The 12,996-nt window shown below is 35.9% G+C and overlaps 1 protein-coding gene across 3 annotated transcripts in view; it reads right to left on the bottom strand.

Moving 5' to 3' along the window:
* Nucleotides 1-12,996, bottom strand: part of PPP4R4 (protein phosphatase 4 regulatory subunit 4) — a 115,223-nt gene that overhangs the window by 42,359 nt on the left and 59,868 nt on the right. For all 3 annotated transcript variants that reach the window (XM_059914920.1, XM_059914921.1, XM_059914922.1), the window contains 5 exons: nt 11,562-11,709; nt 10,976-11,049; nt 8,485-8,591; nt 7,549-7,656; nt 1,572-1,693 (listed from right to left, as the gene is read on the bottom strand). In XM_059914920.1, coding sequence (XP_059770903.1) covers nt 1,572-1,693; nt 7,549-7,656; nt 8,485-8,591; nt 10,976-11,049; nt 11,562-11,709 — 559 coding nt within the window. The remainder of the gene's footprint in view (nt 1-1,571; nt 1,694-7,548; nt 7,657-8,484; nt 8,592-10,975; nt 11,050-11,561; nt 11,710-12,996) is intronic.

Here is a 12,996-nt window from a genome sequence, read left to right as displayed (position 1 = left end):
TGTGATAACCGAGTGTGGGGCAGGAAAAGCCCCAGATCAGAGATGATGCCCAGGTTTCTAGTTTGGATGCCTAAGGGTGCCCCATTATTAGGACAAAGAGATTCATTTGTTCACTTATCAGATACTGCTGTTTCTACTCCTCTGGTTCATCCAATGGCCTAAATTATTATTCTGTAACATCCACACATCACAATTGTCCACACTGCAATAATCTTTAAGAGGGTCTCCTAGTTCAGTTAAAATATTGTTAATCCAAAGTAATCTTACAGGGGCTTCCCTGGTGGCGCAGTGGTTAAGAATCCGCCTGCCAATGCAGGGGACACGGGTTTGAGACCTGGCCCGGGAAGATCCCACATGCCACGGAGCAACTAAGCCCATGCGCCACAGCTACTGAGCCTGTGCTCTAGAGCCCGTGAGCCACAACTACTGAGCCCGTGCTCCACAACAAGAGAAGCCACCGCAATGAGAAGCCACCACAATGAGAAGCCCGCGCACCGCAACAAAGTGTAGCCCCCCTGCTCTCCGCAACTAGAGAAAGCCCACGCACAGCAATGAAGACCAAATGCAGCCAAAAGTAAAATAAATAAAATAAATTTAAAAACAAAAACAAAGGGCTTCCCTGGTGGCGCAGTGGTTGAGAATCTGCCTGCCAATGCAGGGGACACGGGTTCGAGCCCTGGTCTGGGAAGATCCCACATGCCACGGAGCAACTGGGCCCGTGAGCCACAATTACTGAGCCTGCGCGTCTGGAGCCTGTGCTCCGCAACAAGAGAGGCCGCGATGGTGAGAGGCCCGCGCACCGCGATGAAGAGTGGTCCCCACTTGCCGCAACTAGAGAAAGCCCTCACACAGAAACGAAGACTCAACACAGTCATAAATAAATAAATAAATAAAGAACGTGAATTTCTAAAAAAACAAAAACAAAAACAAAGGAATCCTACAATTACACAACAGTGTTTTGCACCTGAGTACTTGACATTTGCCCTTCCAAATTTCACCCTATCAAAATAGTTAATTTGCACTGATAAACTAATGTCTAACATTGGCTAAGAATCTAGTCACACATTCAGTAGAGCAACTAATTTAATTGTCTTTGTGATTTGATTTGCACAACACTAAGAAACACCTCCTTACCCATTCCCACCCAAATATCCCATCCCAGATTTCTCCTGTGGCCATGAGATTTCCAGCATTAAAATATTAAGTATAGGAAGCTAATTAGATACTGCTTTAGTCAAGATCTGTCTTAGGGTCAATTAGTTGAGCAAGTTAAAAACTAATCACCAACCCAAATTCTTAGCCCTACATACTAGTCAGTTAAATGTTGATGAAAGGAAAGAGAAGGGTAGGAAATATTCAACAACACCAGGTGCCAGGAGGGGAAAAGTGGCAGCAGAGAAGGCACCAAAAGAGAAAGGACCACAACAGAGAGAGAAGGGAAGTCTAACATTTATCATGAAAAGTTAACTTGAGAAACTCCATCCTGCAGCTACCTTTGCTCCTTACTAGTGATACAAAACATGGAAAAACAATGCTTTCAGAAGCAAAGATGTGTCCACATGAAGATTTACCTGTATCAAATATGTCGAGCAGATTAACCAAAGTTTCAAAAGCTGCAAGCCGCACACTGCTGCCTTCATCCCTAGAAAGTTCTATTAATTCAGGGAGCACCACACTTTTTGTAAGTTCTGTCCTGCACAATAAGCAATAGAAGAAAATAAATCAAACCAATACATTTTTATCAAGAACTTACTAAGAACAAGTCACTGAGCTAAGTGTTACAGAAAATAGGCAAAATCATAAAGATATGGCTCCTGCTGTCTGGAATCTTGCAGTCTGGCTGGGAAAGCATGATAGTATGAATTCAAGAAACATCGATAGCAATTGCATATTAACTTATGCAACTTATGGTAGTTGCTCAATATACTCGTTAAGTGAATGTATTGTTCTGACAACTAACATGGTTGAACAATAAGATTGAATAGATGTTTATTAGCCACTTGTACTTCTTCTTTTTGAAGTATATGTTCATTTTCTTTGCCCATTTGCCATATTATAAAAGTTGAGGGGAAATAAGGCATTATGGGGGACTTACATGTATGATACAAATGTTTTCCCTTTTTCATTAGTTCCTCTTAGCAAACTGGATTATAGGTAATTTTTTTCAGGAAGTGGGTGCAGATTGCATATCGCCTAAACTAATATAATTATAAGAATATCTTTCTCTTCCCTCACATGTAAATTCTGCCCCAGCCAGACGTATATGGAATAGAAGTCTAAGGCTCTAAGGATCTAAAGATCCTAATCTCTGTACAAGCCCAGTTTTATCAGTCTAGATGCTAGTAACTACAACCTAACCCTTTCATGATGTCAAAAGTGGGTAAAATACAGGGTCAGGAATAACAAGATGAACGAAATAAGCAAGCTTGCCCAGAGAGCCATCCAGGAATTCTGGGGTCTGGCTGTGTGATAACAAATCTACCCCAGTGCTGGCTATGATTTGGAGTCATCTGATGGTAGCTGTCTGCTTCAGCTTAAATACTGATGATGATTCTGAGTTCTATGGTCAGCCAGGACAGCAAAATCAATTGGAGGAACACTCTCCTTTGTGCCTTCTCCACTGACCTGTTCTAAGGAGACTGGGTCTGAAGAAACACTGGGGACCTACTCATCTCCAGCTCTCTTCTCACAAGTTGCCTCTAGCATTCTGGCTTGGCCCTCCCCTACATGCTCCCCCTTCATCAACAGACTTCCAATCTGACAAAAGACAAAAATAAGGGCAGAGGACAAGAACCAACCATCAATCCCATTATATCTGAATTTTACAATCTGCGTCTGACAAAGGCAATCATGGGTCTGCTTTTTGTCACTATATATTAGTTTGTATTTGACATACGGTATATATCCTTTTGTGTCTGACTTATTTCCCTTAACATACTGATTTTGAGATTCATCCATGATATAATATCACATGTATCAGTACTTCATTCCTTTTTCTTTTTTTTAATTTATTTATTTTTATTTTTGGCTGTGTTGGGTCTTCGTTTCTGTGCGAGGGCTTTCTCTAGTTGCGGCGAGCGGGGGCCACTCTTCATTGCGGTGCGTAGGCCTCTCACTATCGCGGCCTCTCTTGTTGCGGAGCACAGGCTCCAGACGCGCAGGCTCAGTAGCTGTGGCTCACGGGCCTAGTTGCTCCGCGGCATGTGGGATCTTCCCAGACCAGGGCTCGAACCCGTGTCCCCTGCATTGGCAGGCAGATTCTCAACCACTGCACCACCAGGGAAGCCCCTTCATTCCTTTTTATTGCTGAATAGTATTCCATTGTACGGACATGCCACATTTTATTTTTCCATTCACCTGTGGATAGACATTTGAATTGTTCCAGTTTTACGTAAAACAAATAAAGCTGCTATAAACTTGTGTATATAAAACAATTCTTGTTGTTGACATATATTTTCACTTCTCTTGGGTAAATACTTTATAGTAGAATAGTTGGGTCATATGGAAGATATACATTTAACTGTTAAGTAAATGCCAATCAGTTTTCCAAAGTGGGTTCCACCATTTAACACTTCCACCAGCAGTGTATTAGAGTTCCAGCTGCTCCAAATCCTCATCAATATTTGATTCTGACAGGCTTTTTACACTACACATTCTAGTTAGTGTGTAGTAGTATCTCACTGTGGTTTTAATTTGCATCCCATTTATGACTAATCATGTTGAATATATTTTCATGTACTTTTTGGTCATGTGTTATATCTTCCTTTATGACATATCTTTTCAAACATACTAATCATTTCTTAAATGGATTGTTTGTAAGAGTTCTGTATCATCGAGTCATAAGAGTTCTTTATATATTCTGGATATAAGCTTGATATATGTATTGTGAGTATCAGTAGTTTTCCATTCTGGACTTGACTTGTTTTAAAGAGTAAACAGATTTTTTTTTTATAAAGTTTAATTATCACATTTTTCTTTCATAGTTCATGACTTTTATTTAAACAACCCTTGCCTACCCCAAAGCCGCAGAGATTTTCTCCTATATTTTCTTTAAGAAGTTTATAGTTTTTTTTTTAATTTATTAATTAATTTATTTATTTTTGGCTCTGTTGGGTCTTCGTTGCTGCGCTCGGGCTTTCTCTAGTTGCAGCGAGCGGGGCCTACTCTTCGTTGCAGTGTGCAGGATTCTCATTGTGGTGGCTTCTCTTTGTTGTGGAGCACGGGCTCTAGGCGTGCGGGCTGCAGTAGTTTTGGCACGCAGGCTCAGTAGTTGTGGCGCACGGGCTTAGTTGCTCCGCAGCATGTGGCATCTTCCCAGACCAGGGCTCGAACCCATGTCCCCTGCATTGGCAGGCAGATTCTTAACCACTGCGCCACCAGGGAAGTCCCAAGTTTATAGTTTTAGCATTCATATTTAGGTTTATTATAGATTTCAAGTTAGTCGTTGTGTATGGTGAGAGGTGAGAATCAATGTTCAATTTTTTTCTCTTATGAATATCCAGTTATCCCAGTATCATGTTTTGAAAAGACTTTCCTTTTCTCATTAAATTGCTTTGACACTCTATTGAAAAATCAATCCACCATAATCTGTTTCTGGATTTTCTCTTCTCTTCCACTGATACGTATGTCTATCCTTTTACCAACATTACATTCTTTTGATTACTGTAGTTTTATTATAAGTCTTGAAAACAGGTAATGCACAGTCTTTGTAATTTTTTTTTTTTTTAGACTGCTTTGGCTCTTCTAGGTCACTTGCATTTTCATATAAATTTTAGAATCACCTTCTACAAAACAGCACAGTTTTGGTCGAGACTGCATTGAATTGCTAGATCAACTTGGGGAGAATTGACATTTTAACAATATTGAGTCTTCCAATTCATGAATATGGTATATATCTATTTGCTTTTAAAAATTTCTCTCAACATTGTTTTATGGTTTTTCAGTGTAGAGTATAGAGTTTTTGGTGTAGGTCTTGTACCTTTTTTGTTAAGTTAAATAAGTGGAATTTTAAAATTTCATTCAAATTTTTAAATTTAAATTTTCATTCTCTAACTATCTTTTGCTAGTATACAAAAATACAATTGATTTCTGTATGTTAACCTTGTATCCTGAAACATTCTTAAATCCATTTACTAGTTCTAATAGCTGTTTTGTAAATTACTGAAGATTTTCTATGTAAACAGCGATGTTATCTACGAATAGAAAACAATTTACTTCTTCCTTTCAGATCTTTAGACCTTTTAGGTTTTTGTCTTCTTGCCTTATTTCAATGGCTAGAACCTCCGGTACAGATTGAATAAAAGTGATGAAAACTATCCTTGCCAGCTGTTACCATAGGGGGACAGCATTCAACATCTACCATTAAGTATGATGTTAGCTATAGGTTTTTCTTTCATACATGCTCTTTATCAGATTAAGGAAGTTTCCTTCATCCCTAGCTTCCTGAGAGTTTTTAATCATGAATGGATGCTGAATTTTGTCACATATTGTAATGGGAGGATTTTCAGGTTATCTTGTTTAGTATATCACCATAATTAGAAGTCTGAACAACTTTTTCAAAAGTATGTTCTTTCTTTCCGATCTTAGTGCTGTATGTTCTTCCCCTCTAACACTGAAGGATCATTTTGTAGATCCCAAGTCTGTTTTTCTTTTCTCTTTGGTCATCCCTGTACAAGGAGAAGTCTATTCAGCACACTTGTTTTCTTGTAATGATTGTGTATGACCTCTTCATAATACTATTCGCTATTAATCTGATAGTCTAAGAATTGTCCTCTTTGATCCTAAACTGGTGAACAATCCATAGTGGCTTTCTAGTGTTTTGCAGCTTTTATTTCATATGGATATGCTAGCTTGAGAAGAATCTCTTCATTTTGCTTCCTGATCATCTTACTAATAAATAATAGTGCTCACTTCTGGTTAAGCTAAAATAGTCAGTAAATCTTCCCTTGCTAGCCACAGCAAACACAAAATTACAAACCCAATTCTGTTCTGTTCTTGGGCCTCTTCCCAGCACATCTCAATCCCAAATGCCTTAGGAACATAACTCCCAGTGCAGTAGTATCAAACCACTGCCAATCTCTGAAGTTTTCTCTTCCTAATTCCTTTCACCTATCTCAGGGCCTCATCTAGCCTTGACTATAAGAAAATTTCTCTTGGTAACTATCAGATCTTAACAATATTCCTAATTTTCAATGCTGAAAGAAAAAAGCCTGTGTACCTCTCTTTAGTTTTATGTATTTATCAAAGGGAGAATAAAGAATATGAATCAGGTCTTAGTAATTTTCAGCCAGCATAACACAAAAGTCCTATAATTATGTCTTTAATAATATGTAAGAACTCAAAATTAAATAAATATTATATAACCAAGCATTCTAACTTAACAAGTGCATTCTAACTTAACAAGCTAGGTAGATTCTTTCTAGTTTTACTTTTATAAATTAATCCTTAAGCAATAATCATATATTAATTTTCAGAAGACCCATCCATTGTGTCAAAATTTCAGTGACCAAAAAAAACCAGAATACAAAAAGACAACAGCATATTCTCCTAATAGGTTCTGATCTTGGTTAAGGGGCACAGATCTGGGCAAGACTGAATTAATTATGGTCCACAATGATCCAGAGTCAGCCTAGCCTTAGAAGACCTAACAGAAGGAAAGAAGCTGGTTCTGAGATCAAGGTTAGGGAACTGATTATTCTGTTGAAGTGTTAAGCTTCCACACAATACTTAAATTCTACTCAGCAAGGGTGGACGCAGGACAGAGGACACTACTCTACCCTGAATCTCTATGACACTCTAAAGTATTTCTAAAGCCTTCAATATTGGCCCAGATTTTTTTAAACTTAGCAATTTTAATGGCAACAACCTGATTGTCCTTGCTTGTGAAACAAAGAACCAGGAGAAATCACTGCAATTTCTAGTTCAAAATGAGAGGTCCCAAAGTTTTTTGTACCAATATAGGATACTTGGGAAAAAAAAACTGTTTCCAAAGATGGTTTTTAGATAAAATTCCCTTTAATATCATACTTACGCCTTGACATGAGATTAGTTTTTACAGGTGAAGAGAAGAGACTGCCCTATCCCTCTCCTTCCTGAGCTTCACACACCCCGAAGACAAGGAGACCAACAAAGCAGACACTGGAAGCACAGAGCCGCACAGGAGACAAAGACTTCCACTGAGTAATTTCATCTGAAATGACCCAGTAATACAGCTGCCAGCTAAAAGATATGGTACAGCTATAGTCTGAGCATGGTATATTATATTCAGAGCACGGACATTTTTCCCTTCCTGGATCTAGGGGTTTGGAATGATAAGTAAGTAACTAAGGAAAAAAAGGAAAGAAATTAACATTAACCCACCATACTAAACATCTTCACTTTTATCTCTTTTAATATAAACACATCAGAAGGTACTTATTATCATCATTTTTAAAGATCATATAAAGTTTAGCTCTTTAAAAGCATGCTTTCATGGAATACAGAACAGGATACACATGTCTGACAATCCAGAAATAAAACTGTAACAAAAGGTATTGAAAGTATACTTACCCAATGCCCTGAGCTATATTTTCTAATTGCCGACACATACAAGATCGAACTTCGTACTCTACATCTTGACAGAGTGATTTTACCAAGGGAAGAATTTCTCTTTTAATGCTTAGAGAGAGAGGAAAGAAACATGCAAATGGGTGAGTATTTTAGAATAATTAATATTTTCAAAAAATTATCCTCAAAATCTTAGCTTAATAATAACAAACATACCTTAATAAAGAACTTTATCATTTACAATGTATATTTACATATGTTATTACATTTGGATGTTAACAGCTACTTTTAAATTATGTATATGACTGAGTCTTTTTAAAATAATGGTTAATTTGTAATTGGCAGCTAAAACATCTTAGCTAAGATAAAAGGCTATAAGCAAGTGGACTATCTGATTCTAGCAACCATCAACCAAAATATTCGTCAATTTTATATCTTCCTCTTGTGTCATAATTACACAACATTCCATTCTTTCCACTTGGTATTTATCATCTGGGCAGAGTGTAGCATATAAATTATAAACATTCTCTATAAAACCTCAAAGTAAGATAAATTATTCAAGATAATGAATTCATAGCAATGACGGAAAAAAGCTGATGGAAAAAAGCAGAAATCTATCTCTATGTCAATGTTTACCAATTTTTGAAGTCTGTAAGATAATTTTATTTTATCCTCAAAACTACACAAGCTATGTGACAGAGATGACTAAGATGGGAAATAGAAAAAAAAGTTACCCTTATTGATTTTGAAAGGCCATATCAAGAAGAAATGCATCTGAATAAGTAGACTTCTGAGAATTCTATATTCTGTAAATTTAAATCAGCTAAACTGTATACAGTATGGAATAATACAAATCTAATATAATTATTAATAATATAGTCATTATACATTTTAAATCAATTTAATAAAGTAGACAAAAAATTATATACAAATACTCACGCAAGGGCATCAAATTTGTTGGTCAATTTTCCTAAAATTTTACAACTAACTAAACGAGACTGGACTGTTTGGGAAAGTTGTGCCTTGGAAACAAGTGGATTCAAAATCTAAAGAGAAAAGATTTAGAGAACAAATTCACAAAATTTTATATATTCTTGACACTAATGTCAGCTATTTTCTTCAAAGAATATTTTAATGTTCTAAATGTTTTTATAGAACCTCAATTACATTTTGAGGTGCATGTTTGTTCATCACCTGGATCTCATTTTATTTGCCTTCTTGGATTATTAAGGTAAAGATGATGACAAATTATGCAATCAAAAACAATTAGGCAGGGCTTCCCTGGTGGCGCAGTGGTTGAGAATCTGCCTGCTAATGCAGGGGACACGGGTTCGAGCCCTGGTCTGGGAAGATCCCACATGCCGCGGAGCAACTAGGCCCGTGAGCCACAACTACTGAGCCTGCGCGTCTGGAGCCTGTGCTCCGCAACAAGAGAGGCCGCGATAGTGAGAGGCCCGCGCACCGCAATGAAGAGTGGCCCCCGTTTGCCGCAACTAGAGGAAGCCCTCGCACAGAAACGAAGACTCAACACAGCCAAATAAATAAATAAATAAATACATAATAATTAAAGGTGCTAATAATTAAAAAAAAAACAACAATTAGGCACCAAAAAAATTGAATTAAAGCTTATGTTGAATTCTTTAATGATCTGTTTGCGCATATAGTTGTGAAATATACATTTTTCAAAAGAAAAAAAGCAAGTTAATTATTAGATACCCTGAAATTTGTTTTTGTTCCATGTAGATTAATTTTTACATTTGTTCTGAAGCAAGCAAAACATTATAACTTCAAAAAGATTCTATTAAGGTAATTCTGTCATTTGAATACAACAGCCCAACTCTGATACTGTATTGTGTATGCCCTGGGCACTCGAACTCAACAGCATGACAGACTGCAAAGAATTATGAAGATCAGACCCTGATTCTGGTCCCAGCTATTTAATTTGTCTAAGTAATCTTGCTATTTCTCATCCCAAGGTTTCTCATCTACTTAAAATGGAGATCAGAATACTAGGTGGTACTACGATCCCCCCAGGTTCTAACTATAACTCTAATCAAAGGGTCAACTTTTTTCCTCTCAACAGAGTAGCCAGAATTACTGAATGTATAATGATAAATATAATTTGAAAGTCAAAGATCTGAAATAAAAGGCATATTTAAAAATCTTAAAAATCACATGTTAAATAATATGTGACATTCTAGAGTAAAAACTGCATTCTCATACACCACTAATCAAAAAGTATAAATATGTCAACATTACGTTCAATATTTAAATATGTGTAATCATCTAGATGTTTGGCATCAAGTATACAAACATCCTTATAACTGGGTAGATCTTCCCATTTTCAAGCAAGTGTTTTGGCACTGAGCTAGGGCCATAATCTGTACGAGGGCAAAGAAGGGCAACGACACTTAATGAAATCCACAGAGGACATTTTATTGACTGATAACTCTTTTCAAACAGGACATACTTGAAAGGAAATTCATATAGAAATAACGTTCAAAGAATGAAAAATCATTTCTTTAAAGAATAAATTTCCTAATTTTCCTGTTCTCTCATCTTAATTTGCTAAAACTTTAGAGAAGGGTCTGTTGAACAATATTGAACATTAAAAAGCAAACAACAAATTGGTAACATTATTTGCAACAAATATAACAAAGGATTGGCAACCCTGACAGATAAATAGCACATAAAAACAGTGATCAAAGGATATGATCAGACAATTCCAAGAGAACAGAGGTGAAATATAATAATATATGAGAAAATATTCAACAGCATAATAATCCAAAAATGTCCAATTAAAATGTAATTCCATTTTTGGCCCATCAAATTTAACTGGAATGCTATTGCTGATGAAAGCCCAGGAAAACAGGCATTTTCTCATATTACTACTCAAGAGCCTTAAGAATATTAATGCCCTCTAACCTAGTAATTCCACTTTTTTGGAAGTTACAGTTAAGGAAATAATCTGAAAAACAGGAAAAGCTCTACAGAGATGTTCATTATTGCCTTATTTTGATAATAAAACACTGAAAACAGGCTTAAATGTTTAATATGTAAGTAAAATATTTGTAGCTACTACCAAATGAGTAATATGAGAAAATAATAAAGAAAATAAAGCTAAGTGAAAAACAACCATATATAAATTCAATATGATCACTAACACGGCAAATAGCACCATATACAGGGGAAAAAATCTGAAATGAAAATACGTCAGAATGTTAGAAGTAGCTAAGTACAGAACCATGATTTTTCTTCCTTCTATATTTTGTACTACCCAAATTTTCTGTGATGAATATGTGCTGCTTTCAGAGTAGGAAATAACTTTATTCTTTTTTGAAATACCGTTTCTATCAAAAATGAAAACAACAAAAACCTTAGAGTGACTTAAATACTAGAATTTACAAAAAAAAAAAAAAAAATGTATTACCTCATGCCTTAGGGTTTCTTTGGGCAATACTTCTATCACAGACAGAAGAGTTTCCAGCCATGCGTTGCTGACACCTGATTGACAAAGATAAAACATGCCAACTTAACTATCTCACTTACAAATTCAGTTTCAACTTAGCCACTAATATTTACAAGAGTATTTAATAGTAAATGGCAATAATTATTTTTATTACTATTATAAGAAGTTTCTCTATTTTTCTGTCTTAGCCAATATCTAGAAAACATTTATATCTTTAAAATTAATACTGAGGGGCTATCTTTAACCCAAAGTGTGCATTTTTCTTGTACTACAATACTATAAACACAGATGTTGTAAAAGAAACAAATCTAAGAAAAACGTATATATCATAAGATGAACTAATGGGTCTTCAGGCTTCAAGGGCACTGAATTTTGCGGTTTTTGTACAAAAATAATCACTGCTATTTTTAGTCACACCACTGATCAACTCTTAGGCAGCACAGTCTCATTCAGTTATGGTCATCAGCCTAACATAATTCAAATACCATCACAGCCACATAGAAGAAACAGTAAGTACATATACGATGAAGCACGTCAGGCCCCTGACCTGCGTCCCTGTGCTCCAGATGCAGTAGAATGACTTGGAGGAAGGAGTGGGCATATGTATGAATCGACACTGATTCTTCCTGTAGAATGGTCAAAAATGATACCGCAGCCGTTAACTGCATTTCCACTCCTGCAACGTGCAGGACCTCCTGTATAATCAGAAAGAGTGTGCTATTATATAGATGAGAGATCAGAAATTACAAATTTTTAAAAATCCAAGGTCGTAGAAACCAAACATAGTCATATTGTACAAAATAACTATATATGACCTTTAAGGATATGTACTTCCTTTTATTACTTTGAGAAAACTATATTAATCTGCTCCTGATTGTTTAACTTATTAGACCACATAACATTTATATCTATTGGGTTGGCCAAAAAGTTCGTTCGGGGTTTTCTGTAACAGCATATATATATATATATTCAATATATATAATTTTTTTTGGCCACGCCACGTGGCATGTGGGATCTTAGTTACCCGACCAGGAATAGAACCGGCGCCGCCTGCGTGGAAGCGCAGAGTCTTAACAACTGAACCGCCAGGGAAGTCCCTAGACCACATAAAGTTTAAATGTCTTAGGAATTTGTGAAATAACACTCCATTGCTTTATTGCATAAAAATTTTAAAAAGTACATAAACATTTAGATAATAGAATAGTCATTTTTAATAGATCTCAATTTCTGTTTTGCTCTTTGTATTGTACAGTTTGCCATTCCCACCTATAACAATAATGTCAAAGCTCAATCGCATGTGTTTTTATTACTTGTATTTCTGCTTCAAAAAATAACTATTATGCATTCCACTATAAAAAAGGAATACACTTAAGATTGTGCAAATGTATTTTCCCCTTTAAACAAGTGACAAGAACACAAATTACTACAAAGTAAACTGTATTTTTAAAAAGGAATTTTTTAAAATATAAGAATGCTTTTAAAAATTAATTATATTCATAGCCATCTCCACTCACCTTTTAAAGTCAAAGCCTACATCAGAATAGTTTAACACATCAAAGAGTCAAAAAAAACCCTATCTTTCATATAAACCTCACCAAAGATATCATCTGTACTTCTCTAGAAGACTGTGTGGGTGTGCATAATGCAAAGGCAGCTAAAAGTCTTACTTTGTTTAATCAATTGTGGCAACTACTGGAATTTCCCTTGTATGCCTATTTTATAACTAATAGAGTAAAGTTGGTAGAACAAGGTGGAACTTGCAACCATAAAACAAAGTTTCATATCTGTGATCTTAGGAAAATTAGTCTTTCTGCATTATTTCCTAATATATAAAATGTAAATTATGGCTTTATCTTCTTAGAGATTTGATTGAAATCATTTAAATAGCACTTTTATGACTTACCAACTTGTGCAAACTGAGCATTTACATAATGACCATTGTACATCCAACTGTCTCCTCTCCACTACCCTTGGATATCTGG

The sequence above is a fragment of the Balaenoptera ricei genome, chromosome 2 (genome assembly GCF_028023285.1).
Source record: "Balaenoptera ricei isolate mBalRic1 chromosome 2, mBalRic1.hap2, whole genome shotgun sequence".
NCBI classification, from domain to species: Eukaryota; Metazoa; Chordata; class Mammalia; order Artiodactyla; family Balaenopteridae; genus Balaenoptera; species Balaenoptera ricei.
This window is presented reverse-complemented; position numbering and strand designations above follow the sequence as displayed.